Below are 27298 nucleotides of genomic sequence, written 5' to 3'. Positions count from 1 at the left end.
CTGAATGTTCTCTGCCCACTGGACCAAGCCTCTTGGGGGAGATATAAGGGTCACTGCGCCCCAGAGAGAGAACCTCTCGAGGCCCTTCCAGGTCTGGGGAAATGAGGGGAAGCCCCGCTCCGCTCCTCCGGGCTCCCCTGACTCCGCTTTCCCCAGGTGGCGGTACAAGCTGGCGGCCTGCAGCGTGAGCTGTGGGGGAGGGGTTGTGCGGAGGATCCCGTATTGTGCCCGGGCCCAGGGGGAGGACAAGGATGAGGAGATCCTGCCAGACGCCCAGTGCCAGGGGCTGCCTCGCCCTGAGCAGCAGGAGGCCTGCAGCCCGGAGCCCTGCCCACCCAGGTCAGCAGCCCCAAATGTCCAGGAGGCAGCCTGAGCCCCTAGTTTGTGCAGACACCAGGCCAGGCACCGTGGGGGTCAAAGGACAGCTCAGTGGCACAGGAGACAGCCCTTAGAAAACAGGACTATTGGGCAGTGCGCCAGATGTCAGAGATGGTGTTCCAGCAAAACACAGGCAGCACTGTCGGTTCTGATGGGGGCGGGGGCTTCATAGCAGGGGAGGCAGCTTTTGGGTGGAGCCTCAGGGTGGTCCCAGCTGGGCTGCAGCACCGCCAAAGCCAACACAGGACAGACTAGGTCAAGCCCTGTGGTCAGAGACGGGGTTGGAGTCCAACGGGCAAGGGCAAATATTTACCTGCCTTGTTCATAGTTGTTTCATGGTTTCTGTATGACACAGAAAAGAAGGTAACAGACACCACGTGCCAACACCAGATTTGGTAGCTCTTACCATATTTCCTTCATATCTGTCTCCTTGGTTTTAAAGAAATACACGATTACAAATAAGATTTCATTTAAATGAAAACCCTTACCTCATCCGTGATTTATTTGGGGTCTGTTACAGAGTAGGGAGCAAACTGTGTTTTTCAAAATTACAAAACAGCAGCATTTGTGGAATTTCCCCGGATGGCTCCTTTGCCATATCCTCAATTCTTGTGTTTGTTGGAATCTATGTTGGGGCTTTCTATCAGGCCCTGTTGGTTTTCCCCCCACTTATTCCCATCCCCATATCAAATTGTTTTAAATATTGTAGCTGTATGATCCATTCCGCATCCTTACCAAAGTGGCTCTTGATTTCTTTGCTTCTGCTAAAGTCCCTTGGCCATGCACCCTATTTGTTGTTCTGTATCACATTTAGAGTTGATCTGGGATTTTTATGGGCATTTCACACACACATGAGCTCTGGCTACCCCTCGGACATCGCTGAAGCCACTCTGGCCTCTGATGTTCTGGAACATTCCAGGGATGCTCCTGACTCAGGGCTTCTGCACCTACCTTCCTGCTCCCAGAGGACACGTGGCAATGTCTAGAGACATTTTAAATGTCTCCACTGGGGAGGGGGGTGGAGTCCAGGGGTGCTCCAAACATCCTACACTGCAAAGAGGGCCCCCACGACAAAGAGCCATGCGGCCCCAAACGTCGGTGGCGCCGAGGTGGAGAAGCACATACGCTCCAAGAGGCCGGGCCTTGGTCTGGTTCACTGCCGTTTCCCAGTGTCCAGAACAGCGCCTGGCTCGTGGAAGGCACTCATTGAGAGGTGATATTGCAGGCTGAAAGGACGGCACAGTGTCGCGATTAGGACCCCAGGCTCCAGTGCAGGTTGCCTGCGTTCAGTGCCGGCTCGTCATCACATGTTGAATGATTACAAGTGACATGGGCACAATTGCCCCGTGTTGAGATTCATTTTCCTTTATCCTGCGGTATCGTTCCCCATCACTGTTACTGGGACCAGCAAGCAGCTCTGTGGGTGTCAGTGAGTATTATGTGATAAACGGGGACAAAGCAGGGGCACCTTGTTAAGGGAAAAGGGACATCTTTCCTGCAGAGCTTTCCGTGCCAGTGAGCCCGGTGACTAGACAGGAGGGGTTTAGGGGCTGCACTTGCAGATCTTGGTGGCCCTGGAACCTGTCTGGGCCGAGCATGCGAGGAGCCCACTGAGGCATGCTGTCTTTGGGGAGGCCCAGCCTCTCTTGGGGGCTTCTCTTCCTGCAGGTGGAAAGTCATGTCCCTGGGCCCATGCTCGGCTAGCTGTGGTCTTGGCACCGCCACACGCTCCGTGGCCTGTGTGCAGTGGGACCAAGGCCGGGACGTGGAGGTGGATGGGGCAGCCTGTGCAGCTCTGGTGCAGCCACAGGCCAGCATCCCCTGTGTCACTGCCGACTGCTCCTACCGGTGGCATGTCAGCCCCTGGATGCAGGTAAGTGCTGCAGCTGGGGCTGGGGAGTGCATGGGACTCCTGGGGGGCTTTGATTCATTGTGATCCCCTGAAAGGAGGGAGAGAGCCAGGTCTGTTGGGGAGGGGGCAGTCGGGACACCTAGAGACAAAAGACAACGGGAGGTCTGGAGACCTAGAGGGCAGCCGGGCCCTAGGAGGCCCTGAAGTCTGGACACACTGGGAGAAGAAGGTGGATAACTCAGGTTCCCCCAGAGTAGCAAATGTCATCCTGTGCCCAGCCCCTTGCAAGGCCCCGGAAACACAAAGGTAAAAAGGGCTGGGTCCCCCCAGAGGAGCTTGCTCATGATGTAACGGGAGACAGCCATCACCCGCCTCGGTCAGGAGGAAGCGTCCAGGTCAGGCGGAGATGAGGGCAAGAGGGCAGGGCAGACGCCAGGCCGCAGTGACTGGTGGAGTGTGGAAGGAGGAGGCCACGCCGAGGACTGCCTGTCCCTGCTCTAGGGTTTGGAGAGGTAGAGAGGCCTTGAGGGTGACAGTTAGAAGAGACCTGGCTCGAATCCCTGCTTCTCATCCTATGCGATTTGTGCAAGGTAACCTCTCTGAGCCTCAGTCTCCTTGTCTGTAGAATGGAGACACGTGCCCACCTCCCGTGTTGTGCAAAGATTCTATCAGACCACAGCTGGCCTGTGGTCACTGCTGTCCTCGTCACTCTCTGGCGGGGTCAGCCCGACTCCTCCCCTCTCTCCTGGCAGTGCTCCGTCTCCTGTGGGGATGGCATACAGCGCCGGCACGACGCCTGCCTTGGACCCCAGGCCCAGGTGCCCGTGCCAGCTGACTTCTGCCAGCACTTGCCCAAGCCAGCGACGGTGCGGGGCTGCTGGGCCGGGCCCTGTGAAAGGCAGGGGACGCCCAGCCCGGTGCCCCACGAGGAAGCCACTGCTCCAGGCCAGACCACGCCTGCCACTGCGGATGCTTCCCCAGAGCAGCCCCAGCGCCAGACGCCCCTCTCCTCCCCAGGTTCCTGGCTCCCACCCAGGCCCCAGGAAAGCCCGGTGGAGTCCAGTTATGTTCCTTTCTCCTGTCTGTTTCAGCAGCTGGCTGGCTGCAGGAGGGGTGGGCGAAGGCATCTCTACCTGGGAAAGCTAGGACCAGCTCCTTGTGGGGATCTCCTGGGGGTGGTCCTGTGGCACCTGGGTCCAGAGCACTTGGGACACCAGGACGGATGTGTGCAGCTGGGCTGAGGGGAGGAGCCTGGGAGGCCGGGCTTGGGGCTGGTCCTCCTCCTCTCTGGCAAAGCACAAGCTCACTTTTACTATCATCACGGGAAAGTAACCTGAGGGTCTCAGAGTCAGAACCCAGGTCTGTGTGACCCAGAGCTGTGCACTGCCGTACACACTGCCTCTCTCTCACTGGAGCACCTGGAAGCGGCTCTGTGCCTTGGATGGCAATGCTCTGACCCAGGCAGCCCCTCCTCTGGCCTCAGAAGGCTTCCGGCTGGGCCTGGGATGACTTCAGCCACCCCAGCCTCCTTCCACAGCCCAGAAAGCCCCAGGCCCTGTCCTGCTGGGAATGCCCCTGCTGGAAGCTCTGCTCACCTGCACCCCTGCTCCCTCTCCAGGTGCCTGTGGCCGGCAGCACCTTGAGCCAACAGGAACCATTGACATGCGAGGCCCAGGGCGGGTGGACTGTGCAGTGGCCATTGGGCGGCCCCTGGGTGAGGTGGTGACCCTCCAAGTCCTCGAGAGTTCCCTCAACTGCAGCACCGGTATGTCTGGGGCCCCATGAGCAGCTTCTGCCAGTGACGGGGCCTGCCGGGTGCCAGTGAGCGTGCCTCCAGTGTCCCCATTCCAAGCAGGATGCTCCAAGGGCACCCTCACTTGTAATCATCACAGTCCTCTCATGACTGGGGTGTGATGTCCCCATTCTACAGATGAGGAAACAGGCTAGGAGAGATTAAGTCATGTGTCCAGTCACTCCCACACAGCCAGTAAGTGGGAGAGTTGGGGCCACTGAGTCAGGGACTCAGTTCAGTCTACCCAGGAGCCACCGTGCTGCCCACCTGGACCAGGGGCACGGGACCCTCATGGCACTGCCCTTCCCAGGGGAGATGCTGCTGCTCTGGGGGCGGCTCACATGGAGGAAGATGTGCAGGAAGCTGTCCGGCATGACCTTCAGCTCCAAAGCCAACACGCTCGTGGTGAGGCAGAGGCGCGTGCGGCCGGGAGGTGGCGTGGTACTGCGGTATTCCAGCCGGCCTGCCCCAGAAACCTTCCACAGAGGTATGGCCAGGCGCCGGAGCCTCCCCTGCTCCCTGCACAGCGGCCGGACGGGTGCTGCTGCCACCGGGGCCGGTCCCGACGGGGCGGAGGGCAGGCAGCCTGGGAGCCTACTGAGAATGAGGTGGCAGTGCCTTCTTGGATGCCCCCAGCATCCCTGCCCCAGGGTGGCCACTGTGGGTCTGCACGTGCAGTCAGGATGAGGCCCAGGAATGTGCTGTGTCCCCTCTTCTCTGAGGCCCCGCAGTGAGATAGGCGGGCGTGGGACTCCAGCCATATCCTCACCCTGTCCTTCAGGCCACCACAGCCCCACACCCTGGCACTCAGGTCCTTCAAGATCCTTTAAGGTCCTTCTGGGAGCCGCTCTCCCCAGCCCTGTTCTCTTGGCTCACGGTCCACAGAACAGGGTGTGTGCGTGAATGCTTTCACACACGTGTGTGCACACGCACACATCATGTAGAGGATGGCATCCCAGAGACCCCTATTTTGCCCACGGCCCCATCGGTGTCCTCAGTAGCCCTTTAGGTTGCATCAGGGGGCTTGTCATCTCCCAACAGCCCCAGCTGGCTGAGGTGGCTTTCTGGGCTGGTTCCAGAGGTTTCTGGGTCCCCCCAGGCCTCAGGTGAAAAGTGGGCACACTAGAGAGCTTCTTCCTCTGCAGAGATTTGAGGCCCCTCTCCTGCCCCTCAGCGTGGAGCTCTGCTGGTACCCCAGAGCTGGCGCCCAGCGGGCGAGGGCCCGGCCACCTTCTCATCGCTCCTCACTTCCCAGCCTCCCCACATGCGGGCACCTGGCTCGGGGGAGGCCCAGGAGGCGCAGGCAGGAGGTGCTCGAGGGGGCTCCTGATGACGGCAGTGGCCTTTGTGCCAGGCTCAGCGTTGAGTCCTCCTAAAAGTTGCCCTGCCCAGCATGTACACTTGTCCCTCCACTTTACAGAGGAGGGAAGTGAAACTCAGAGCATTTAAAGCCTTCACCTGGGGTCAAGAGCCAGGAAGCGGTAGAGGTGGGGTTCAGTGGGGCTTCTGCCTGGGAACCCCGATCTCGACCACAGCAGCATACTGCCCTCCTTGCTGCTCCCCAGCTGTGAGCAGCCCTGGCCTCTGGCGTTAGTGCTCTTTCTGGGGGGCTCCTATGTCCCTGGGGTGGTGCACACCCAGTCCATCCACCTGCTCTCCCCTGCAGATTGTGACACGCAGCTCTTTGGACCCTGGGGTGAAATCGTGAGCCCGTTGATGAGTCCAGATGGGAGGAATGTGGGAGGCTGCCGTGTCTTCATCGACGTGGCTCCACGGGCCCGGATCGCAATCCATGCCCTAGTCACCAACAGGGCCACCGGAACCGAGGGAACCGATGCCAGCTACATCTTGGTGAGGCTGCCAGGATGAGGACAGGAATGGGCTGACTTTTGCTATGAGTTTGGACAGCTGTCCTGGGAGACAGGGACTGGAGGTGATGGGCTAGAGGAGACCCTGAGTTTACTTCAGACCAAAAGCCTCAAAATCACTAGTGAAAGAATGGGAGAAAAGAGTTTCCTCCACTTATTCACCACCAAATGTTTATTGAGCTCCCTACAAGAGTGAAATGGAAAAGACCTTTTCTGATGTAGACCGCCCATTAACCCAGGACAAAAGCATGATGTTAGACCCAGATATAACTTCACCAGGAGAGCAGGCCAACCCCTCCCCGTCAGGTTTCCTGTGTTCTAGAAGAACTATCCTCTGCAAGGTATCAGCTCCCCTGGAGGAGGCAGCCTGATCTCTGGAATCAGACAGAACCTGGGCTCAAATCCCAGCTCTAGCACCCTGGCTGTGTGTCCTTGGGAAAGTGGTACAACTCCTCTGAGCCTCAGTTTCCTGGGTAGAATAATAGTATCTTCCTGATAGGGCTGTTGTGTGGGGATTAAATGTGAGTCTCAGTGCACGATACCTTGTATATTAAGGGCTCCATGAATGCTAGCCAATTATCATATGTGGCTGGTCCTTCGGGACTGCCCTTTTCCTCCCAGATCCGGGACATCCACAGCCTGAGGACGACGACATTCCGTGGGCAGCAGGCGCTCTACTGGGAGTCAGAGGGCAGCCGGGCTGAGATGGAGTTTAGCCAGGGCTTCCTGGAGGCACAGGCCAGCCTGCGGGGCCAGTACTGGACCCTCCGATCTAGAGCCCAGGAGCGCGGCAGGACCCTGCCCTAGCTTCCTCTCCAAGCACATCCCTCAGTTGACCCGTGGGTGCAGTGGGATGCCTCTTCCCCGTCCGGGAAGGGAAAGGAAGAACTCGACATTTATAAGCACCTGTTGGGGGCTTGGCCAGCCCTGGAGGGTTGTCTCTGAGTGCTTTCCAATTTGAATTCCCTCCAATCTTGAGTATCTCTTTTAGGGTCTCCTCCGATGGGCAAAAGACTGGGTGGTGGAAGGGGGCAGTCTCTGGAAAGGCAGCCCCCAGCCCCTCGGGTACCAATAAACGGAACGTGCGGTCTGAGTGGTATTTTCTTCACCTAACCTGTCAAATCCGGCTTGAAAACCCACGCCACGGCACGGTGGGGATTCCCTGGCCGCGGTCGGGCTGCGGACCCATTCCTGACCTGAGCACGCCCTCGCCACCCCTAGCGGTCTTCTTCCTCCCCGGGGAGAAGGAGAGGCGAGGGAGTGTGGAGTCACGATTGGCCCCTGATGCGGGCGCACCTGTTAATTCTCTGCGAAGCCCCGCCCCTATGCTTGTCCGGGGAAGGATTTGACCACCTGGGAGGCCTGCGCGGCCAGGACCCGCCCCCTATGCTAATGAGCGCCAGCCCTACAGGCGCACCTCGTCGAGGCCCCGCGAGCCCCGCCCCTATGCTAATGAGCAAAGCACGCTCGGGCCCACCTCACTGGGCCCCGCAAGCCCCGCCCCCACGCTAACCAGCAGCCGCTTCTCCCACAAGGCAGCGCGCCGGGCCGACGCGGCCGGCTAGGGGCCCTTTGTGAGCGCGGAGGGCAGCGCTGGCGGCGGCACCATGAGCGGCTCGGGCGGGGCGGCAGCGGCGTCCGTCGGCTCCGCGCAGGCGGCGCAGGAGGAGGGCATGACGTGGTGGTACCGCTGGCTGTGTCGCCTTTCGGGGGTGCTGGGGGCCGTCTGTGAGTACCCGGCCCCCGGGAGGGGCCGGCCCCGCCGCCCGCCGCGCATGCGCGCCCGGCCCCGCCCCCCTGCCGCGGCCTCCGCGGGAAGGGACGCGCGGGAAGGGGACCCCGGGGAAAGGACTCCCACAGGCATGACCCCGCGGGAGGGGGACCCACGGGGATGGACCCACGGGACGGGATCCTCGGGACGGCCCTGCCAGAAGGACAGTCCAGAAGGGAACCTGAACGCTCGCGGGGAGCGCCGGACTCGACGCGGCCCGGTCGCTGCCTCTCCGCGCCTCCTCTGGGAGTAAGGACGGGGCGGCACCTCCTCCAGGGCTCTCCGCGATTGCTCAGATGCTGCTTGTAAGGCGCCGGCTCAGCCTGGGGCGGCAGCTCGCCTGTTGACTTGGGCGTGGGTGGGGGCCGCAGCCGCCTTAACCTTCGGGCGAAGGTTGTTTACAAGTGGGGCGGGTGCCAGTCTGGTCAAATTTCCTGAGAGTCAGGTGGGCCAGGGGCCAGGTGGTCCCCGAGGGAGGGCCAGGCGTGAGCTGAGGGCGGCGACCTCTCCTCTGGGTCCTCACTGTCCACTTGGAGGCCCGTGCCTTACCTCTGTTGTCAGTCCTGCCGCAGCCACCTCTCATCTCTCCTCCTACCTCTCAACCCCATCCCTGACACCCCCCCCCCCACCTCAAGCTTCCTGGGAAGCCAGGCTTTTAGTACAAGCCCCCAAAAGAACATGAATGGGAAGGCAGATGTGATGCAGAAGTAAAGTAGTGATCGTAGGGCAGGCCTCCGAAAGGCAAACGTAAGTCTGTTTGAATGGTCTGCTCTCTTCTTCCTGCTGCCCTGAGCATTGCGAATTCCTGGAGTGGGAGAGGGCACAGCCACAGGTCTTAGAAAGGGCATGTCTGCTGGGGGCATCTCGGGATTGGAGCAGTGCCTGCCTGGCAGAGAGGGCTGAGGCCAGGGCATGGCAGACCCTGATCAGATCTGCCAGCGGAATCGGCTTTTCAGGGTCCTCTTCCAGTCCCCCAGTCCTCCCAGGTGGGTGGAGGCTGGAAGGAAGTTCAGGCGGGAGTGCAGGGTTAGGGGTGTGCTGTTCTGGCAGGACATGCCCTTATCCAGAGCTGATCGTGGGGCAGGCCCTCCCGCAGTCACAAGAAGGCCCTGAGTCCCTGTCACTGCTGCTCAGAGGAAGTGTGTTTCTGACTTTGTGGAGAGATTGGTGGCTCGAGGCCAGACCTTAGATATGATCCTCTCAAGTTTGGTTGGCTGTTTCCCTGGCAGATTCGGGGCGGGGGGGGGGGGTGAGGTGGGGTGCCATGGGGAGTGACATTGGTCAGTGGAGGAGAAAGGAAAGGTCCTGATTGTGGCCTGTGGGCCCTCCCCTTCCCTCCATCTTATAGTCAGCAGCCCTGCCGACCCCCTGGTTACCTCTGGCATCCCAACAAGTTCTGTACCTCTCAAAGTGGGGTGCCTGGGCTGCCCAGGAGTTCATGGGGTTGGGGCTACAGATGGAGCTTCAGGAGAAACTTGTGGCATCACCCTGAAATGTCAGTTTCACCTGCAGATTTGGGAGGAGGTGATCATTATGTGAATACCAAATAGTATATTACAGAGTGAATGCAAAGCAGGCAGGAGTTGTAGGGATGAACTGGGAGTTCAGATAAGGGTGGTGCTTCTGGCTGGTCACTTTGGGGTAGTGTCACCCTGCTCTGCTGTGGGGGTCCTCGAAGAGGCATTTACTCTGGGTCCTAACGATCATCTGGAGGCAATAGCTTGGGAGGAGAGAGGATTGCACAAGACACCTCCCTCACTTAGCTCAAGCATTGGGGACCCTGAGGGGACATCCTCCAGCCCTTGATTGAGGGACTCCTGGCTGGAGCCTGTTTGTCTGGGTTGAAACCTGGTCCTGCCCCAAGGTTGGCTGTTGGTAGGCCAGTTGGGTAAGGTGGGAGTTGGAGGGGAAATGCTGGCTGCAGCAGGAGGTGTAGGCCGCTGTCGGGTGAGACAGGGCACAGCTCACAGGCAGAAGCAGGATCGTCTCGTGGGCACTCACGTCTGTGGCCCTGGGGGACCTTGCTGCCTGAGTGCGTATGTGGCATGTCCAGGACAAGTGCTGCCTTTTTAGTAGGCAGAGACTATGTCTGTGGTTTTAGGGGACCCTGGGGGGCACACGAGGGCAGGCCCATTGCAGTGGGCTCACTTCCTCTGGTTTCCTCCTCCATCGCTGCTGTCTGCGTAGGGTTGCACGGGAAAACAGCAGAAGAGTCCAGGCCTGTGTCAGGGATCAGGTGCAGAGGAGCTGCTGCAAGTTTAATGAACTGGTTGCTGATTGCTGCCTCCGAGGGCACAGCTTCCTGCCCTGCCCCAGCTGTGGCCTGGGCTTGCTTCCTGCCAGCAGCCAGCTCCCTGGACCTGCCTGGCAGGCTTCCGGAGTTCCTGGTGCAGCCGGGCTGTGGGCTGTGGGTCGAGGAGGGAGGTGAGCATGGCAGACCCTGCCCGTGGGGAGCAGCGGGGGTGATGGGCAAGGCTCCATATTTGGGGTGTTTGAGAAGCCACTTTGAGGGGTGGCAGAGGATGCATCTCTCCTCGTTGTCGCCTCTTGGCATTTCACGGGTGGCTGGACTGGACTGTGGGACTTGCCTGTGTGCAGGAGAGAAAACAGGCCTAGAAAGGTGAAGAGCACATACCCCAGGTCACTCGGCAGGTGTGGGAGTCAGAGCTGGAATTGTGACCCAGGTCTACCTGGTCCTGATTTCTGTTCTAAGAGAGGCAGCCCCTTCCCAACGCAAGTTCAAGCCACGGTTGCAGGGCTAGAGGACTCCTATGAATGGTGACGCCTGTCCTGGCCTGAGCCCCTCGGAGATGGTCTCTCTCATCCTAACCACCTTGCGAGGTGGGTATTGGTACAGCTGGGCTTCAGAGGGCAGGCTCCTCCAAGCCCCGGAAGAGAGAGTGAGATGCCCTGGCAGCTGGACCGAGCTCTGAGATCCAGCCGCACCCTTGTTGTGGCCTGGGGCCACTGCTTTACCTGAGTCTGCCTTCTCACCTGTGACAGGAGCAGTTAGGTCGGCCTCACTTTCTCAGATGGCGGGGGGCCGCTTCTGGGTGCTGTGAGAAGAGCCAAGTGCTAGATGTCGGAAGGGATTCTCGTAATTTCACAAGCCATCTCCCCTGGTGGCCTTCCCTTCCTCCCTGCTAATTCCTTCTGTGTCTCTTGCTTTCAAGCTTGTGCCATCTCCGGCCTCTTCAACTGCATCACCATCCACCCTCTGAACATCGCGGCCGGCGTGTGGATGATGTGAGTAGCCACGTGCCTGTCCTGCCTGGTGGGCTTGGGGTGCATGGATCTCTGGCCTCTGTGCAGATCTTCACCTCCTTCCTACCCTACCCTGTCCAGTTTTCCTCATCCTCATTAGGGCCTGGGCCAGGGGAACACCCACTCAGGCCTTTATTGGGTGTAGGGCCGAGGTCACAAACGTTTCCTGAGTGTCTACTGAGTCCACTACCATGGGCCTCACCTCTGGGAGCTCCTGGGGCTGTCAGGGCCGGCCGAGAACCGAGTTGGAGGGACAGTGTCTGATGGGGCTGGAGTCAGGTGCTGGGAATCTGGGGATCCAGCTTGGAGATGGGCAGGTGGTGCCACCCACACACAGGGCAGGTCAGAGTTGGTGCAGGATCAGGCGGTTAGAATGGCAACCACCTGTCAGGGCAGGTCTATCGTGCTGGAGGGGAAGGCAGGGTGAAAGCTGGCCTGTGAGCTCTGGCTGCATCTGACCCCCTGAGGCCTGTGCGAAGTGGCTGTGCGGCAAGCATCGTCCCTGTCCACATGGGGTTTTGGTCTGGGAGGGGCGTGGAGATGGACAGGATGCCATCCTGCCTTCAGAGAACTCAGGCCAGCAGTGAGGCTTGGAGGCCTGCTGTGGGGCACAGAGACCTGTGCTGGCCAGAGGCAGCAGGGACAGGGGTCACAGGGGAGAGGCTCTGGACCTGGGCTTCAGGGGGGCTGCGTCAGGACACTGGCCAGCTTGCATGTGGAAGGGCTGGCTGAGCAGGAGTGAGAGTCATGTGGGAGGTCTGGCCTGTGAGGGTCACTGGATGCTGGCAGTGTGTGGGATGCTTGGGCTGAGGGCAACGCTAGTTGTGCAGAGAGTTCCTGTTCTGGCGCTCCGGTGGGTTCTTGGGGGCTCTGAGCCTTTGTTTCTGTCAGACGAGTAATGAGGGCACTTCCCCCCAGGCTTGGGGGCGGATGGAAGGGCCTGGCACACTGTAAGGGCCCAGTGTCTGGTAACTGCGACTGTGACCCCACCACAGAGGACCCAAGACTGGAGCAGACACCCTCAGTCACCCGGGGCTTCGCTGGCCCCAGCCCCAGCCTGGGGGTCTGCACTAAAGGGCTTGCTGAGGTCCCTCCTCCCAGTGTGGGCTCCCCGAGGGCAGGGCTGTGTCGGCGACTGTGGACTGACTGAGCTGCTGATAGGGACAGCTCTGTCAGTGCTGGTAGCGCTGTCACTGGTAATAGCGATAACGTGAACAGGCGACTGCTGAGGCTGGCTCGCTGAAAGGCCTGGGTGCAGGAGCTCAGCGCCTGCTCACAGACGGGAAGGATGGCATTCAGCGAGGGGACTGGTGTGTGGGAATGGCCGGGGAGTGGTGACACGTTCAGCAGAGGCTCTGAGAGGGAGAAATGGGTGCCCTGGAGAGGAGAGGTGGGGGAAGAAGGGTGGCATTCTGGTGGTGCGGGCGCCAGGCCCCCGGGCCCCTGATTGTCAGCCGGCCCCTCTTCTCCCCCTGCCCTCCAGTCTGAACGCCTTCATCCTGCTGCTCTGTGAGGCGCCCTTCTGCTGCCAGTTCGTCGAGTTCGCGAACACGGTGTCGGAGAAGGTGGACCGGCTGCGCTCCTGGCAGAAGGCTGTCTTCTATTGCGGGTGAGGGGCCGCTGGGGCAGGGCAGGGATGGCCGGGGGTCTCCCCTCGACGGCCCTGTCAGGGTTCCCCAAAACGCCACTTCCTCAGTGACCCGAAGGGCAGGCGAGGGTGTTGGCGAGTTTGAGGGGACACAGGTGCATTCGTGTGCTCTCGGTCGAGGTGTAAACTGGGGCAGCCTTTGTGCAGTCATTGGTGACAGCTGCTATAAATGTGACCCAGCAGTTCTGCGTCTGGGGGCTTAGCCCACAGCGCGGTCCTGCAGGATGCAGATGGGAGGTGTGGATGCCTTAGAGCACTGCGTGTGTAGAGAACAATGACGACCGCCTGCGATTTTGGCCCATCAATTGGGAGTCATTAAACAGATTCTGGTGGATCCAGATGTGTATGATGTGTTTCTGTGCAGCCTTTCAAGAGTGCGGTCAGTCATGTCAGGACGTCCTGACCTGAAAGGGAAAAAAGCAAGTTTCAGAACAGAAAATATTGCCTTCTGAATATGCTTTTCTCTTATTTTCCTATTTTTGACAATTCACGTGTAGTGCTTCACGTCTGAGTCATGAGATTGAACTAATTCAGGATGTGTTTGATACAAGGAAGCCTCTAGAACAGTGCCTGGTGCATAGGAATCCCTCAACAGCTTCTGGCAGCAGCAGCAATAGTTACTATTATCCAGATTATCTTTAGAAATAAATACGGAAATTTTTATTTCTAAGGTCTTCCCTTCCGGAGGCCCAATGGTTTTGAAACCATCAGAGCACAAGATGCGTGTTTGGTGCCTGAGCCGTTTCCCACTGTGTCCAAATCACAGAGGACAGGGTCACAAAAGACCTTGCATCTTTGTATCCTTGGCCTCCATTTTTTAAAAATGTATTTTTTTTTTTGAGGAAGATTAGCCCTGAGCTAACATCTGCCAATCCTCCTCTTTTTGCTGAGGAAGACTGGCCCTGAGCTAACATCCGTGCCCATCTTCCTCTACTTTATATGTGGGACGCCTACCACAGCATGGCTTGCCAAGCAGTGCCATCTCCGCACCCGGGATCTCAACCAGCGAACCCTGGGCCGCTGAAGTGGAACTTCCGCACTTAACCGCTGTGCCACCGGGCCGGCCCCTAAAAATGTATTTTGAAATGCTAACAGTAATATATGTTAATTAAAAATAATTTGGAAAATAGAAAATTGTTACCCAAAGCCCCACTACCTGTTAACATTTTGATATGTGTTCTTTCAGTCTGTCCTCAGGCGTTTTTTAAAACCTGTTTCTCACTTAGTTATAACCGTTATAAGTAAATTTGTATCCTGCTGTTTTTCACTTAATATGATATATTTTCAGTATCACCACAAAGACTTCCTAAGATTATTTGTAATGTTAGGAATATTTATTTAACAGGATATATCGTGCTTTTCTTAATTTGTAAACTGCTATAAATCAAGCTGTGATGAACAGCTATGTGCTAAAACTTTTTCTGTGTTTACAGTGATTTCCTGAGGATATATTTCAAGGTGTGGAATTATTAGGTCAGAGATTATGATTGTTTAGAAGATTTTGATACGGGACTAAATTGCTTTCCAGAGAGGTTATCTGAGTTTCCCCCCCGTCTCCATCCTCCTGAGCTGGGTGCCATTTTCACATCTGTATCTGTGTCTAAGAGGTGAAATAATTTTCCATGTTTTTTATCAATTGCATTTTCTGTTTTGAAAATCGTCTAGTTTACTTACTCCCTATTGGCATCTTACTGTTTACTTAGCAAGTTATATGTGTTTTCCATGTTAGCAGTCTCTTAATCCTTTGTTATGTTTCCTGCAACTATTTTTGCAGCCTGTTGTTTTCCTTTAATTTTGTTTCGACAGATTTTTCCCTTGTGGTCTTTTTTTTTGGTTTTCTTTGTAATTTCTATTATTCTTTTATTACTTAGACGTTTATAGCTACAATAGAACGTCACGATCACATGTCCCTCCAGAATGGAAAGTCAGGGAGAGTTCAGTTGGTCAAGCCCCATTCTCCTCCGCTCTGGCAGCCAGGTGGCTACAGGCTCAGTCTTGTCGTCTTTGTGTACAGGGTGTGTGTGGGCAGGCGAGGCCAGTGGGGATCATGGGCAGCCTTGTCCAGGGAAGTGACAGGACAGCATGCTGGGCCTCCACTCGCTGATATTTTCCTGACCTCGTTGACCCTGAATCACTGCCACTGGTCTGGAAATCCCGGCCAGGACCCGGAGTCAGACCTCTGGATGCTTAAGCCAGAGTGGACGCCTGCCACCAGGTGGCGCCAAACTGCAGTTGGGCCGGGCCGGCTCACTGCGCCCGGCAGGAGGCCTGCGAGGGGTGCCCGAGGCTCCTGCATGTGCACGTTCATCTTTGGCGTCTCTCTTGTTGACATATGGCTGACTCTGCTGTGCTAGTCAGAGCCAGCAGGTACTTGGTGCCTGTGCTGTTGCAGGCATCGTGTGCGCAGTGTCACGTGCCCTACCTCGTTCTGTCTCCAGACCTCTGAGGGGCAACGCTCACTTCACAGTAGACAGACATTAAGGAGCTTGCCCACAGTCACACGGCTCCAAGGGACTGAACTGACACTAGGTTTTCTGATCTGCCTGTTCTTATGAGCAGTGAGGGTGGAACCACCTCAGTGCTGTTGAACACCTTTTGAATGACAGACACTTTCAAAACTAACAGAAGCTTTGGGTCCTCCCCCCAGAAAATGCACAGAATCTTGCAGACGGCTTCGGGGGTGTTTGAGGAGTTTCTGAAGCCTGGCTGTGAACCTGGGTCCCGGCTGATTTCTGGGGATCCTTCCTGGACAGGCTGGCTGGGAAGGAGGCTGGCGTGGAGCAGGCGAGCCTGGGAGTGGTGTGGTGGCCACGGGCTGGGAGTGCCCCCATGACCTCTGCTTCTCCCCTAGGATGGCCGTCGTTCCCATCGTCATCAGCCTGACCCTGACCACGCTGCTGGGCAACGCCATCGCCTTTGCCACGGGAGTGCTGTACGGACTCTCTGCTCTGGGCAAAAAGTGCGTTTGCTGGTCTCAGGCCCTGGGAGGGATCTTGACTTCTGCCTCCCGGAGTCTCTTAGTGAGGAAGGTCTGAGAGTGGTCCCTGTTATTCACTTGTGGAAACTGAGGCACAGAGGTTGTCAGTGACTCTGGTCAGTGTCTCCAGGGCGTTGAGCTCTAGGGAATGAGAGCAGGCGTGTTCATGAAACTTCCTGGGGGTCCAGTTGTGCCTCGTCACAGCCTGTAGCAGGAAAGGCAAATGTATGGCTCTGACAGCTCATCCCACCCCGGGCCCACACCTGGCACTGCAGTCAACTGCTGCCCTCTCTTGCAGAGTCTGGCTGAGACTCTGCATCCTTCTCAACCCAGCATGCCAGGCAGACTTGTCTTTGTCATCCTAGCAATAGGGTCTCTGGGGAAACAAGAAGGCCCAGTAGGCTCTGCCTGCAGGTCACACCCAGGTCACAGGCCAGGAATCGGGTGGTGTCTGCGAGGGCTGTGTGCTTGGAGGTCTGTCCCCTGTGTGATACTGACTCACTGTCTCCCCAGGGGCGATGCAATCTCCTATGCCAGGATCCAGCAGCAGAAGCAGCAGGCGGATGAGGAGAAGCTCACGGACACCCTGGAGGGGGAGCTGTGATGTGGCCCAGGGTGACCCTCCCCTCCCTGCTCGCCCCTCTGGTTCTGTGTGAGCATGTGCCAGAGGGATGAGGCCTGGAACATTGACCCTGAAGGACAGCCTGGAAGAGGAGCCTTTGCCTGGCTCCCATCAGCCCCTCTGCCCCTGTCCTTGTCCCTGGAGTCCTCCTGTCTGCCCCTCTCCAGATGGGTGTCTCCTAGGTCTGAGCCAGGTGCTCAGGGGCTGGGGTGAGGGGCTGAGGGCCTTGGCCTTGGCCAGCAGCAAGGAGGTCGGCATGGTGGCATGGTGGCAGGCAGTGTGAGCCTTGCAGGTGACCCAGGCCACAGGACTCGAGGCAGAGCAGAGCCTGCAGTAGCTCTGCCCAGACTGCCCACCTGGCCCTGTCCCTCCCAGCCAGCCTGGCTCGGTGGGAAATGGGCTGCTGGGAGGATTTCCAGACCTGCACAGCTGGCAGATGCACTGGGGACCAGCTGAAGGCCTGGGAGGAGCTTCCCCTGGAGATGTTGGTCCTGTCTGCAAGAGGGAGGCACGTCACCTGGGCTGGGCATCAGCCCGACTGAGCCTCCTCTTTGCTCTCCAGGCAGGAGAGTGTCCTGTAGGCTGAGCCACCAGGGCCTGCCTTTGTCCACCTGTCATCAGGGCAGAGCAGTGTCATGCTGCCCGTGGCTTCCCACCACTGCCCAGGGCCCTCCCTGTCACTCTCTTCTCTGTGAGAGCCCACAGCTCTCCTAAGACGTTCCTCGAGTATCCAGAACAGCAGCCTTGACAGCAACCGGACAGCGGGTGGGTACTGCCCCCTCCCCCAGTTCCCTGGAACCTTGGACAAGCCATTCCAGGACATTTCCCATGGGCCTGGCCTCCACCTCCCCAGGCCCTGGTGCTAAGGAAGTGGGGAGGGCAGGCTTACCCCTGCCCTGTGGGGTTGCCCATCCACTTCTCTGGTGTGGTCCTGCTGTGTCAGTGGCAGTCCAAGCCCGGTTAGTAAAGAATGAGCTTGACCCACCTCCGGTATTCTTGCCAGCCTCTGCCCTGCCCTGCCCTGCCCTGCCCTGCCCTTGGGGAGTTTCCTGCCTTTTGAGAGCTGGGTAGAGGCTAGAGCCACCTTCCTTACCATGAGCTGTCCCCACTGCCCTGGGTGCCAGGCCACCAGGGAGCCAGGCCTGTGTGGAAGCAGCCCTGCCTGGGACGTGCACCATCGCCTCCCCCAGCCTCCCTCCATGCCACCATCCCTTCCTTCCACCCTGTCCACCTCCTTCCTCCTCAGCGCACTGGCCGCTGCCAGCTGGCACTCAGCAGTTTAGGCCTGTCCCATGGGACCTGGTGGAGCCTGGGCAGCACTGGGCAGAAGTGGGCTGGTGTGGAAAATGCTCCGTCTGGGACCCAACCCCCACTCCTCCTCCTCCCAGGACCCCAGGCTGGGCCTGCTCCGAGCTCCCAGAGTGCAGGGGCCAGTCTTGCTGCGTGGAACCTGCCCCAGGGCTGCGCCCAGGTCTTTGCCTCCCAGAGGGACCTTTTGTCTCTGGGGTTTGTGAGCGTTTGGGGCTGGGAGCGGCAGGTACTGTCCTCGGGACACATTGGTGGGCTCCTGGGCAGCAGCAGCCCTCCAGGGAGCCTAACCAGGCCGAGCCCCAGGTGGCAGGTTGCTGCACTGCAGCCAGCATATGGGACACGTGCCTTCAGGGGTCCTCTGGGGCCATCTTCCTCAGGCCAGTGCTTGGTTCAAAGGGCTGTGGGCTCTGTGCCGCTCCAGGCCGGCGGGGTATGTGCATGTGTTTGCGTGCGTGTGCGTGTGCGTGTATCTTCTCTTGCGTGTGCTGTGAATAAGACCTGTCTACCTCCCAGGAGGAGCAAGGGCCTGCCCTCCCCTCTTGGCTCATTCTTATCTAGGAAGTTGGACTTGGGGTCGCTTCTGCGCAGCCCTCCGGCCCCTGCCTCGGGCCTCGCTGACGGGCTTTGTTCACTGCAGGAGGAGGGCTGGCTGTGTGTCGAGGAAGGTTGCACCTCCACACTGAGGAAATGGGCTGGGTGTTGGGCGGGCTGTAGAGTTGGACACAGATGGAAGGGCCCTCCAGCCCCTCCATCACAGGCCAGAGTGGGCAGGTCACTCGCCCAGCTTCCCAGTGAGTATAGTCAAGCAGTCCTGAGCTGGGACCCAGTCTCCCACTGGGGGGTCCCGGCTTGCAAGGAACATCTGTCCAGGTGGCGGAAGGGGCTGAACCAGCCGGGCTGCCAGGGCCCACTCCTACCTCCGTGGGTCTGGACTCAGTCCTCTGGTCCCCATTCTCGGGATTGAGCGTGTGCTTTGAGCAATAAAGGCTGGCGGTAGTCTGCTCACTCGCCCTCTCTGCCTGGTACCTTCTCCTGTGCCATCAGGAAGTGGTAGGGATGTTCAGACCCCATTCCAGCTGAGCAGGGGCCACTGGCCCTGGGAGGAACTGCCGTTTTATCACAGACCTGCTATGCTGCTGGCCCTGTCTTGAGCCTGCTCACAGCACCGCAGACGAGGACAGTGGTCACACAGCTATGAGGAGCTGGAGTCCATCAGGCAGGGCTGACCCCCTGGCTGGGCTCTGCCTCACAGGCCGCCTCACCCCTTCCTTCTCTCTGCTTCCCTGGGCACAGGTCGCGGGTAGCTGTAAAGGGGGCCCCCCTAGGGCAGCAGGACCTGGTGACCTTGGCTGAGAATTTGGGTCTAGCTAGAATAGGCCTGCTCCTTCCTCTCCAGGGCTGCAGGCCCGATTTCTTTATTTTTACAAATAGAGTGAACATGGTTTGCAGACACGAGCCCTCGAGAGCCCCCCTGAGGGTACTGTACTGGCGAGTACAGGCGGAAGTTCTGTGTTGGGTTCTGTGCCCCAGCCTGTGGGAGTCCGCACTGTTCCCTGTGGCCTCCACAAGCCCTCCCAGGTGCAGATCTGTCTTCTTCCCTGTAGCCAAGATGCTCAGTGGTGGCTGAGTGATCAGGATGATGTGACGATGTCCCTGTGCGGAGCCACTCGGCCACCTCCAGCCCTGTGTCTGTGTCCTCATCACAGCCCTCTGTGGGGGGTGTCCTCTGCTCAGGAGTAAGGAAATGGGCCCTATGTCACCCTACAGGGCCCTGTCTCCAGGCCCTGGGCAGTGTGCTCCCCTGTGGCCCACAGCTGCCTCCTCCATCAGCAGCTCTTGGCCAGTGAGTGTGCAGCTCTGTGGGCTGCCTGAGTTGGGGCCCAGGCTGGATGGGTGTTGCCTGCCCAGAGCCAGGACATGCACTCTGGGGGGTTGTCGCGCTTCTGGCCGGTCCTCCTGTGCTCTGGCTGATGGCAGGTTGCTGCTGCTTTCTGGACTTGGGGTGCAGGTTTGTGGACAACACAGAGGCCTGGCCACCCAGTGGTTTGGCCCCTCCTAGGCAGGGACCTTGACTTAGCGCAGGAAGGACCTCCTCCCGGTGCGGAAGAAGGACTCGATCTGCTCCAGTGACCGGCCCTTGGTCTCGGGCACGCAGCAGCCAGTGAACAGCAGGTTCACCAAGCAGATGGCAGCAAAGAAGAAGAAAGGCACCTGGAGGCCGAAGGCGTTCTGGGGGTGTAGAGGGGGTGCTGCGTCACACAGAGGGAACCCAAGGGTCCTCCCACCCTAGGACGAGCTTCATGGGCCCTGCTGCTGTTAGCCAGCCTTGGGGGGGCCTTCATCTGCTCATTGCCTCCCTCAGAGACCTGGGGCTCCCCCCTGCCTCCAGCACAAAATCCAGATGCTTTAGCACAGCATCCGAGACCCTGGACATCTGCACGCAGCCTTCCTCTGGGTGGGCCCAGGAGTTCCTTCCCCCACTCAGCACAGCCTGCCTGGGCCTGGCCCTCAGGCCTCAGCCTCTGCTCAGGTACCCACCTCTCTCCCTTGTCCCAGTGTGCTATCTTTTGAGTTTCAGCTGTTCCACACTCCCACCTGCAGGAGGCCTGCCACCTTAGCCTGGCTGGGAGCACACTCATGCTCTTCTGGCCCCACCCCCCAGCCATCCCCCTGTGTCCCATCCCCAGCCCCCGAAACCCCGTCCTCCCTCCCCAGCCCACGCCTATCTGTGTATCTGCTGGGGCTGTGCATGCTCCACCTCCTAGCCAAGCTACCCACTCTGGGTGCCCCCCACCCTGCCCTGACCCACTGACTGCACCAGGGTAGGCACTGGCCCAAGCTGCCCAATCAGATTCTCCTCTTGGGAGTTGGGAGCTGGGACTCGGAGACTGGTGTCAGGGCCTGCTGGGATTTTGAACCAAGAAGTGGGGTTAAGCCAGCCTAGAGTTGTGTGTAGGATAGGGCACTGCACACATGCTGCATGTGGTCTGGCCAGCAGGGCACGCTGCTCAGACACCCAAACTCCCACCAAGGCTGAAGGTCCAGCTGTCCGAGGGAACAGCATGGGTGGGTGTGGCTCTCTGGGCTCTGGCCCCACCCTGGCCTGGGAAGTCATCTGACTTCTCAGAACAGTTCCCTGAGCTCATGTCCGTCTATTGCAATGAAGGAGGCTTTGCTGTGTTGTCACTTGATGGCTCTTGGCCTCCGGTGTGCAGGGGATGTGTGCTAATCTCTTGGGGGACCCCTGTGAGGCTTAGAGGACATGATGAAGCCCTCGGCACAGCCCCAGAGAGGGTTGGCGAGGTCCCTGGGGTGCTGGGGCTGAGCACTCACCACCACCAGCAGGAAGGACTTGGTGAGGGCGAAGGCCGTGAGCCAGCTGACGAGCACACAGAGCCCCGAGGCCACGCCGCGGGCCCGCAGGGGCAGGATCTCCGACATGAGGAGCCAGGTGATGGGCCCCCAGCCCATGGCATAGCCTGCCGAAGGGGGCAAGGGGCGGGCTCAGGCCCTGTGGGGTGGCTGGGGGAGGCCTCTTCTGTCTCCCCTGAGCTCTGAGACCCCTCCCCCGACAACCAGCCCAGACAAACCAGGACAGCAGTACCCTACCCCACGACAAGCATGGCTACCACACATCACCCACAAGAGGCCCCTCTCCCTGCCCCATGGCGTCCCTGCCACACCTACCCATGATGAAGAGCATGGTGGCCAGCAGGGGTACCAGGGTGATGTAGCTGGTGGGTGTCGCCAGGGGTTGCTCTGTGCCCCCCAGGGGCATACCCTCCAGGCTCATGGTGCTGTTGGGGGTCAGATGCTTCGGACCAAAGTGGACGTATAGCCCCAGTGTCAGGTTGGCAGCAAACATGATGGCTGCTGTGGACAGACAGGTGGCCCTCAGGGGGCCAGGACTCTGAGCCAGCTGTTCCTCTGGACGCTCCCTTCATGAGCCCCTCAGTGCCCTGCGCACCGCGGCACAGCAAGCTCTGACTCCAGCCCACGTCCGAGCTTCCATCACCCCCACCATGGTGTGTCGCAGTCAGCTTGTTCACACACAAAGCCCCAGCAGACCTTTCTGCAGCAGTTGGTGCATGCCAGGTCCTGTGCCGGGTGCTGCGGAGGCAGAGGCCAACAGGGCAGGTCTCACCCAGGTCCTCCAGAGCTCCCAGCCACAGGGCGCCCACCGCAAGGGCTGGCACAACTCGTGGCAGCTGCTGAAGGAGTGAATGAATAAGATTGGGAGACAGGCCGGAGCTCACCTGAGACGAAGAGCAGAATCTTGCGGCCCGCCAGGTCCATGGTGAGGGCAGCGATGAGCACAGACAGGAGCCTCACGGCCCCTACGATGGCTGCATCATCCTTCGGGGGCTGAGGGAGGGAAACCACTGGGACTGAGGGGGCCTGGCCTGCCACTCCTGTCCCCCCGGCCCCCTAAAGCCCCAAGCCATGGCCATAGCTCCCTTGGAGCACTGAGCCACTGAGCACCCACGCTGTGCCAGGTGCTCTCTCTGGTCACCCGGCCTAGCCTGCTGGGCCTCTGGGCAGGGGCACAAATGCTGTGCCCACCGCTGAGCCCAGGGCCAGCACAGAATCCAGGCATGACAATGACCAGTGGAACTGTGCTATTGCCAATCTTCAAATCTCATTTCCCTTTGAGCGCAATGAAGCCAGACTCTGTTATCTCCATTCTGCAGAGGAGGAAGCTGAGGTTTGGAGGGGAAGTGACTTTCCTCAGCGAGTGGCAGATGCTCTGAACCTGGGGTCCATGGTCCCCAAGAGGTCTGCATTTCTATAAAACTGATTTCCTTTGTAATCCTGTATATTTTATTTTAAAACACATAAGCTTTACTTACAAACATTCTGAGAACAAGTACATGGCACAGAAACAGTTAAGAGACCCTAGTGGTCTCCGCGTGGTGTATGCTCCCTTGCCATGTGGCACAGAGCAGGTGCTCAGAAAGGGCTGCTGGGGGCGGAGCTGGCACAGGGCCTGGGCTCTCACCAGCAGGACAGCCGTGCTGTCGAAGATGGACTGCAGGTAGACGAGGGTGGGCGTGATGCCGGTCAGCTGCTGCAGGAAGCGCATCAGCAGGGCGATGAGGATGGGTCGGTACATATGGGGGTCCCGGGCCTCAGCCCACGACATGCGGCTGCTCTGGAGACAGGAGACGGCCGCTGAGGGAAGCAGGCCCCACCTGGCCGGACTGCAGGGGGCTGAGTAGGAGATCCTGTTCTTCTCTCCTCCAGGAAAGAACCTGCACACTGAGGCCACTCAGGCCAGGCGACAGGCCCGGGGGACCCCTGCCCGAACCCCAGGCTCTTGCATTAGAGGGTAGGCCAAAGCAGACTCCTGCTTGTCTCTGGGTCCCCAGGCACCCACCATACGGACATCCCCCACCGTTCCAGGTTCCTGGAAGTGGGAACTGCTTGATGGAATCTCCGTTTTCCAGGAAAAGCAACAGAGGCTCAGACAGGCCTAGGAACTGGCCATGGCCACATCGAGCTGTGGGCGCCCACCCCTTCCCCACCTGTCTCCGGACGTTGTCCTGGATCTGCTCGAACTCCCAGCGGATGTCGGTGTCAGCCCCTCGCAGCCAGGCCAGCGCCCGCATGGCCTCCGAGTCCCGGCCCCGTGAGAGCAGGAAGCGAGGCGAGTTGGGCATGAAGCTGAGCAGCAGGATCATGACGAGAACGGGCCCCTCCCCGGCCACTGCCAGCCAGCGCCAGGGCAGCAGGAGGCCTAGGGGTGAGGAGAGGGTGAGGAGCTGGGGCCAGGCTGCACCCAGAGCCCCTCCCACTGGGGCCTCTGAGCCACCTTGTCTGCCGTCAAGGGCTAGTCCCAGGGCCTCAGGGCTTCCCTAGTCCTGTGGAAGACTACCCTGATTGCCCCAGGCCTCTGTGATCTAGCCCAGGAGGGCCAGAGGGATTGCTTGGCCCCTAGCCCAGGGCCCAGCACACCGTAGGGGGTCCTCAGAGGGTCTCAAGGGCCATGGCAGGGTGACAGAGGGGTAGCCTGGGCAGGCAGGGCCCCAGGCCTCCACCTGCAACTCCACCCTGCCCCCCAACCAGCTCTGATCTCTTTTCTGTACAGACTTCCCATCTAAGCCTATTCGATGGAAAGATTCTGCTGTGAAAAGACAGTTCAAAGACTGCTGGCCCAGGAGAAGCCCTCACTGCCCAGTTAGGGATGGGGCTTGTGACCAGAGAGGGGAAGAAATTGCCTTGAGGTATACAGCAAGGTGGTGGCCGAGCAAGTCTCTTGCCTCCCAGCCTGGGGTTCGTTTTGGGATGTGTTCATTCTCTTTCCAGCCATGTCTGCTCAGCGGCACCCTGTCCCCACCCAGCCTGCACACCGGAGGTGCTTAAGCTCATCCAGATGATACTTGCCAAGGGCGTAGAGGGACAGTGATCCGAACACTGCCATGAGCTGAGGCGTGGCCCCCAGGGCCCCACGGACGCCTGGGGTAGCGATCTCAGACACGTACACCTGCAAGACATGTTGCCCCAGCCCGGCCTTTGGTGAGAAGGCAGGTTCCCGGGCCTGGCCGAGATGGGAGAGGTGGCCCTGGAAAAACCCGGGAAGCGGGATGTAGGGGCGTCTTGTCCTGATCATGACTCACTGCGTGGCCTCCCTCAGGCCTGTGTCCCTAACTCAGGGGGCAGGAGCGCTCAGCTCTGAAAGGAGTAGTGTGAGGCTGGGAACTGGGAGGCCCAAGGGCACCCAGATTCTGGTCTGTGCTCCTCCCAGGGGTCTGTGTCCCCTGCTGGGCTGGCCCCAGCCCCAGACTGGGAGTGTGTGGAGATGTGGGTAAGATGAGACGTCCAGGGGAGGGCCCGGGGCGGGCACTTCTGTTTCCTCTCCGTTGCTCAATGTGGATTTTCTTTAATTGAGCAATGTGCCTGACTGTCAAGAAATGGGGTAGGAAGTTTGGGGAGCCCAGAGTGGAGGCAGCTCGGGACACATTTCCCCGAAATCAGCTGCCCTGCTGGGGAGAGCTGAAGCTCCCTGGAAGACACATCCCTTGACCTGTGGGCTCGGAGGCCAGGAGGCCTTGGCTAAGTGGTGGTCTGCACAGTCCTGAGGCCGTGAGAGGCCTGGGCTGGAAGTCCTGGCCTTACCGGAATGCAGGCGGCGGTGAGCCCCCCGGCGAAGCCTGTCAGTGTCCTCCCCAGCAGCAGCATCCAGAGGCCACGGGCACCCGCCATGAGCGCATAGCCGGCTGCTGAGGGTACAGCCGAGAACATGATGCTGAGCTTCCGGCCCAGGAGGTCATTGAGGACCATGGCACTGAGGCCCCCAGCTGCCGCGCCCAAGGTGAACACGGACTGCAGAGAAAGGGTGCATGGCAGACAGGTCTGGGCACCCAGCACCCCCTTCCCCTATCAGAGCTTAGAGACAGCTGCTTTTCCAGGCTGACCCTGGGAGCCAGGGCTACAGGACTCAGGCCCCATGTGGTAGTGAGCCTCCCATCTCCAGAGGTATACAAGTAGCATGTGGACAACCATTTGTTAGGGATGCTACAATGGGGAATCCTGCTCTGGGGAAGAGGTGAGGCCACATGTCCACAGTGGTTCTGTCCAGCTGGATGTTTCAATGTCTAATATCATAATAGAGCAGACAAGGAAATCTGTGACTTGAAGCCCCTGGGACTTTAAGATTTGGGGGTTCTTGGATTCCCTGTAGAGTGTAGTGAGAAGGATCCAGTCAGCAACTTGGGCACGTTGCTCAGCCTGTCCGAGCCTCACTTTCTTCAGCTGTATTATGGGGAGAGAGGGTTGGTCCCAGAGCCAGCCAGCTCTCACGTAAAGTGCCAGCACACACGTGGCAGGCTGGGTGCTCAGTGCACACTGGGTACTACTGTCTCAGCAACTAAGTAGTGTTGTAAATCCCAGGCCACTAAGATTATAATTCTCAAACCCTGGGGCTCGCAGGCCTGTGCTCTTCCTTTCCACGTGCCCACAGTCTGTCCTGGCGCCCTCCTGGCCCCAACCAGGGCCTCTCTCCACTGGCCCTGATGCCCCTGCGCCATCATCCAGGGAGGTGTCTGCTCTGCTGTGACAGCCCAGTTCTGGGTTTGGGGGTTCTGGGGAACCCGCAGCCCTGCGGGGAGACCTGGAGGCACACCTCCCCACTGCTCCTTCCCTGTCAGCTTTCACTTCCCCCATTTATTTCAGAGCCATCCTCGGGCCTCACTCCCCCGCTGCCTGTCCCGCAGCCTGGTGTGGGTGGGGAGAGGGCAGACCAGGGCCCTGGAGGGGGTCCCAGGGCCTAGCTGCTGACAGAGCTCAGTGGGTCCCTGACCCCTGCCCTGCCCCTCTCCAGCTCAGCATGGCCCTTACCCCAAACCAGGATGCCTGGGTTTTGGTCAGACTCAGGTCCGGATCCAAGGAGTGCTCCAGGGCTGGGATGACGGGGGACGTGTACACCAGGCCATACCCAAAGCTGAAATTGCCCAGCACGGCGGCGAAGGTGGCCAGGAACACCCTCTTGTTCTGTGTGGCCCTGGGGGTGGGGGGTGCAGAGCGACCAGGGTCTTTGAATCCCTCCTCACCGAACTGCTGCCTGTCCTGAGTCCAGTGACTGCCGGCCCAGAGGGCAGTCTGGGAGGGCTGCGTCCAGGGCCAGTCAGAGCCGCACCTCTCCAGGGCCAGCTCCCTTGGGAAGTCCCCAGGTCATGAGGACATTCCTCGCCGCCCATCACAGTGGCTGAGACACAGGTGCAGGAGCGCTTTTCTCCAGAAGAGGAAGCTTGATGTCTGCTCCCAGCTTTGCCACCCAAAGCTTACTGTGTGACCTTAGGCAAGCCCCTCACCTTTTCTGGGCCTCAGTCTCCCTGTCTGTGCCAGTTGGGGATGGGCCTGGTACTCGGGGGAACCAGCTCCTTAAATAGGTCTAGAGTGTCTAGAGCAGGAGGGGACCACATGGCCCCTTGGTGGCCACTCACCGAAGGTCAGTGGAGGCCCAAGGCGGGAGCCGGCTGCCCGCTGGAGGGGACTAGGGCCATCCCCAGCCCAGACCCGCAGCCCCCATGCCCAGCGACTCTCACCCGACCCGCGTCCTCTCTCCCGGCGACGGGGGCGGCTTCTCGGGGAAGGTGTCATAGTCCGGGGCCTCGGCTCCCAGCAGCGGCTCCTGCATGGCCGGCCTGTCGGGTCAGGGTGCGCCGAGCGCGCTGCTGCTGGTCCGGAGGCGCGTTGGGCCGCAGCCTCTCTGAGCGTCCGACCGAGCCCGCAGCTCCGCCCCCCGCTGCGATTGGCTCCGGGGCGGCCCTGCAGAGCCGGCGCCGGCCAATGGCGCGGCCGCGAGCGGTGCGGATGCTCGGATGCAGGCGCGGCGCCGGGGCGGGGCGGCCGGGCTTTCCCGGGGCGCGGATGTTTGGATGCGGGGCGCGGCGCCGGGGCGGGGCGGGGCGGGGCGGGGCGGCCGGGCTTTCCCGGGGCGCGGATGTTTGGATGCGGGGCGCGGCGCCGGGGCGGGGCGGGGCGGGGCGGGGCGGCCGGGCTTTCCCGGGGCGCGGATGTTCGGATGCGGGGCGGGCTTTCCCGGGGCGCGGATGTTCGGATGCAGGCGCGGCGCCGGGGCGGGGCGGGGCGGGGCGGCCGGGCTTTCCCGGGGCGCGGATGTTTGGATGCGGGGCGCGGCGCCGGGGCGGGGCGGGGCGGCCGGGCTTTCCCGGGGCGCGGATGTTCGGATGCGGGGCGGGCTTTCCCGGGGCGCGGATGCGCGGATGCGGGGCCCGGCGGCCAGGGTTTCCCCGGGCGCGGCTCACGCTCGTGTGGCCCCTGGAGTCCCCGGGGCTGGCGAAGCGGATGAGAAC

At 60.0% G+C, this 27298-nt stretch overlaps 3 protein-coding genes and 1 long non-coding RNA gene across 9 annotated transcripts in view; 3 read left to right on the top strand and 1 right to left on the bottom strand.

The window, feature by feature from the left end:
- Positions 1-7338, top strand: part of ADAMTS13 (ADAM metallopeptidase with thrombospondin type 1 motif 13) — a 33635-nt gene extending 26297 nt beyond the window's left edge. For 2 of the 4 annotated variants that reach the window (XM_070518429.1, XM_070518428.1), the window contains exons 26-32: positions 157-339; positions 2047-2251; positions 2983-3292; positions 3849-3995; positions 4333-4509; positions 5689-5873; positions 6512-7338. In XM_070518429.1, coding sequence (XP_070374530.1) covers positions 157-339; positions 2047-2251; positions 2983-3292; positions 3849-3995; positions 4333-4509; positions 5689-5873; positions 6512-6697 — 1393 coding nt within the window. In that variant the 3' untranslated portion in view covers positions 6698-7338. The remainder of the gene's footprint in view (positions 1-156; positions 340-2046; positions 2252-2982; positions 3293-3848; positions 3996-4332; positions 4510-5688; positions 5874-6511) is intronic. The other 2 variants (XM_070518431.1, XM_070518432.1) reach the window with 2 other exon arrangements.
- A 36-nt stretch (positions 7339-7374) lies between these two features.
- On the top strand, positions 7375-18493 carry CACFD1 (calcium channel flower domain containing 1). 3 transcript variants are annotated; one of them, XM_070518434.1, is made up of 6 exons: positions 7420-7618; positions 10375-10502; positions 10835-10907; positions 12409-12534; positions 15425-15532; positions 16064-18493. In XM_070518434.1, the coding sequence occupies exons 2-6, from the start codon at positions 10433-10435 to the stop codon at positions 16152-16154; spliced, it is 468 nt and encodes a 155-aa protein (XP_070374535.1). In that variant the 5' UTR covers positions 7420-7618; positions 10375-10432; the 3' UTR covers positions 16155-18493. The 3 variants fall into 3 exon arrangements, with proteins under 3 accessions (XP_044634389.1, XP_070374535.1, XP_070374534.1); XM_070518433.1 differs by lacking the exon at positions 7420-7618 and adding an exon at positions 7667-7910; XM_044778454.2 differs by lacking the exon at positions 10375-10502 and having other exon boundaries at positions 7375-7618.
- On the top strand, positions 7828-10090 carry LOC139046322 (uncharacterized). The gene is made up of 2 exons (XR_011506187.1): positions 7828-7966; positions 9849-10090. It is a non-coding gene; the product is annotated as an uncharacterized lncRNA (long non-coding RNA).
- A 148-nt stretch (positions 18494-18641) lies between the features above and the next one.
- On the bottom strand, positions 18642-26724 carry SLC2A6 (solute carrier family 2 member 6). Its single transcript, XM_014863335.3, has 10 exons — positions 26528-26724; positions 25821-25983; positions 24600-24806; positions 23868-23967; positions 23009-23220; positions 22483-22635; positions 21740-21848; positions 21171-21356; positions 20817-20962; positions 18642-19712 (listed from the first exon to the last, which is right to left on the bottom strand). The coding sequence occupies exons 1-10, from the start codon at positions 26617-26619 to the stop codon at positions 19557-19559; spliced, it is 1524 nt and encodes a 507-aa protein (XP_014718821.2). The 5' UTR covers positions 26620-26724; the 3' UTR covers positions 18642-19556.
- Positions 26725-27298: the final 574 nt, after the last annotated feature.

This window comes from Equus asinus, chromosome 10 (assembly GCF_041296235.1).
Source record: "Equus asinus isolate D_3611 breed Donkey chromosome 10, EquAss-T2T_v2, whole genome shotgun sequence".
NCBI classification, from domain to species: Eukaryota; Metazoa; Chordata; class Mammalia; order Perissodactyla; family Equidae; genus Equus; species Equus asinus.
The sequence above is the reverse complement of the archived record's forward strand: the minus strand, read 5'-3'. Positions and strand labels throughout refer to the sequence as shown.

Excerpts from the sequence above, each read along its gene's own strand:
- SLC2A6 (XM_014863335.3), bottom strand. The coding sequence starts at position 26,619 with ATGCAGGAGCCGCTGCTGGGAGCCGAGGCCCCGGACTATGACACCTTC. Across the intron at positions 25,984-26,527 it reads GGAGAGAGGACGCGGGTCGG|GGCCACACAGAACAAGAGGG; the intron begins GTGAGAGTCGCT and ends CCCCACCCCCAG. Across the intron at positions 21,357-21,739 it reads GATTCTGCTCTTCGTCTCAG|CAGCCATCATGTTTGCTGCC; the intron begins GTGAGCTCCGGC and ends GTCTGTCCACAG.
- CACFD1 (XM_044778454.2), top strand. The coding sequence starts at position 7,498 with ATGAGCGGCTCGGGCGGGGCGGCAGCGGCGTCCGTCGGCTCCGCGCAG. Across the intron at positions 10,908-12,408 it reads GCGGCCGGCGTGTGGATGAT|TCTGAACGCCTTCATCCTGC; the intron begins GTGAGTAGCCAC and ends CCTGCCCTCCAG. Across the intron at positions 15,533-16,063 it reads CTCTCTGCTCTGGGCAAAAA|GGGCGATGCAATCTCCTATG; the intron begins GTGCGTTTGCTG and ends CTGTCTCCCCAG.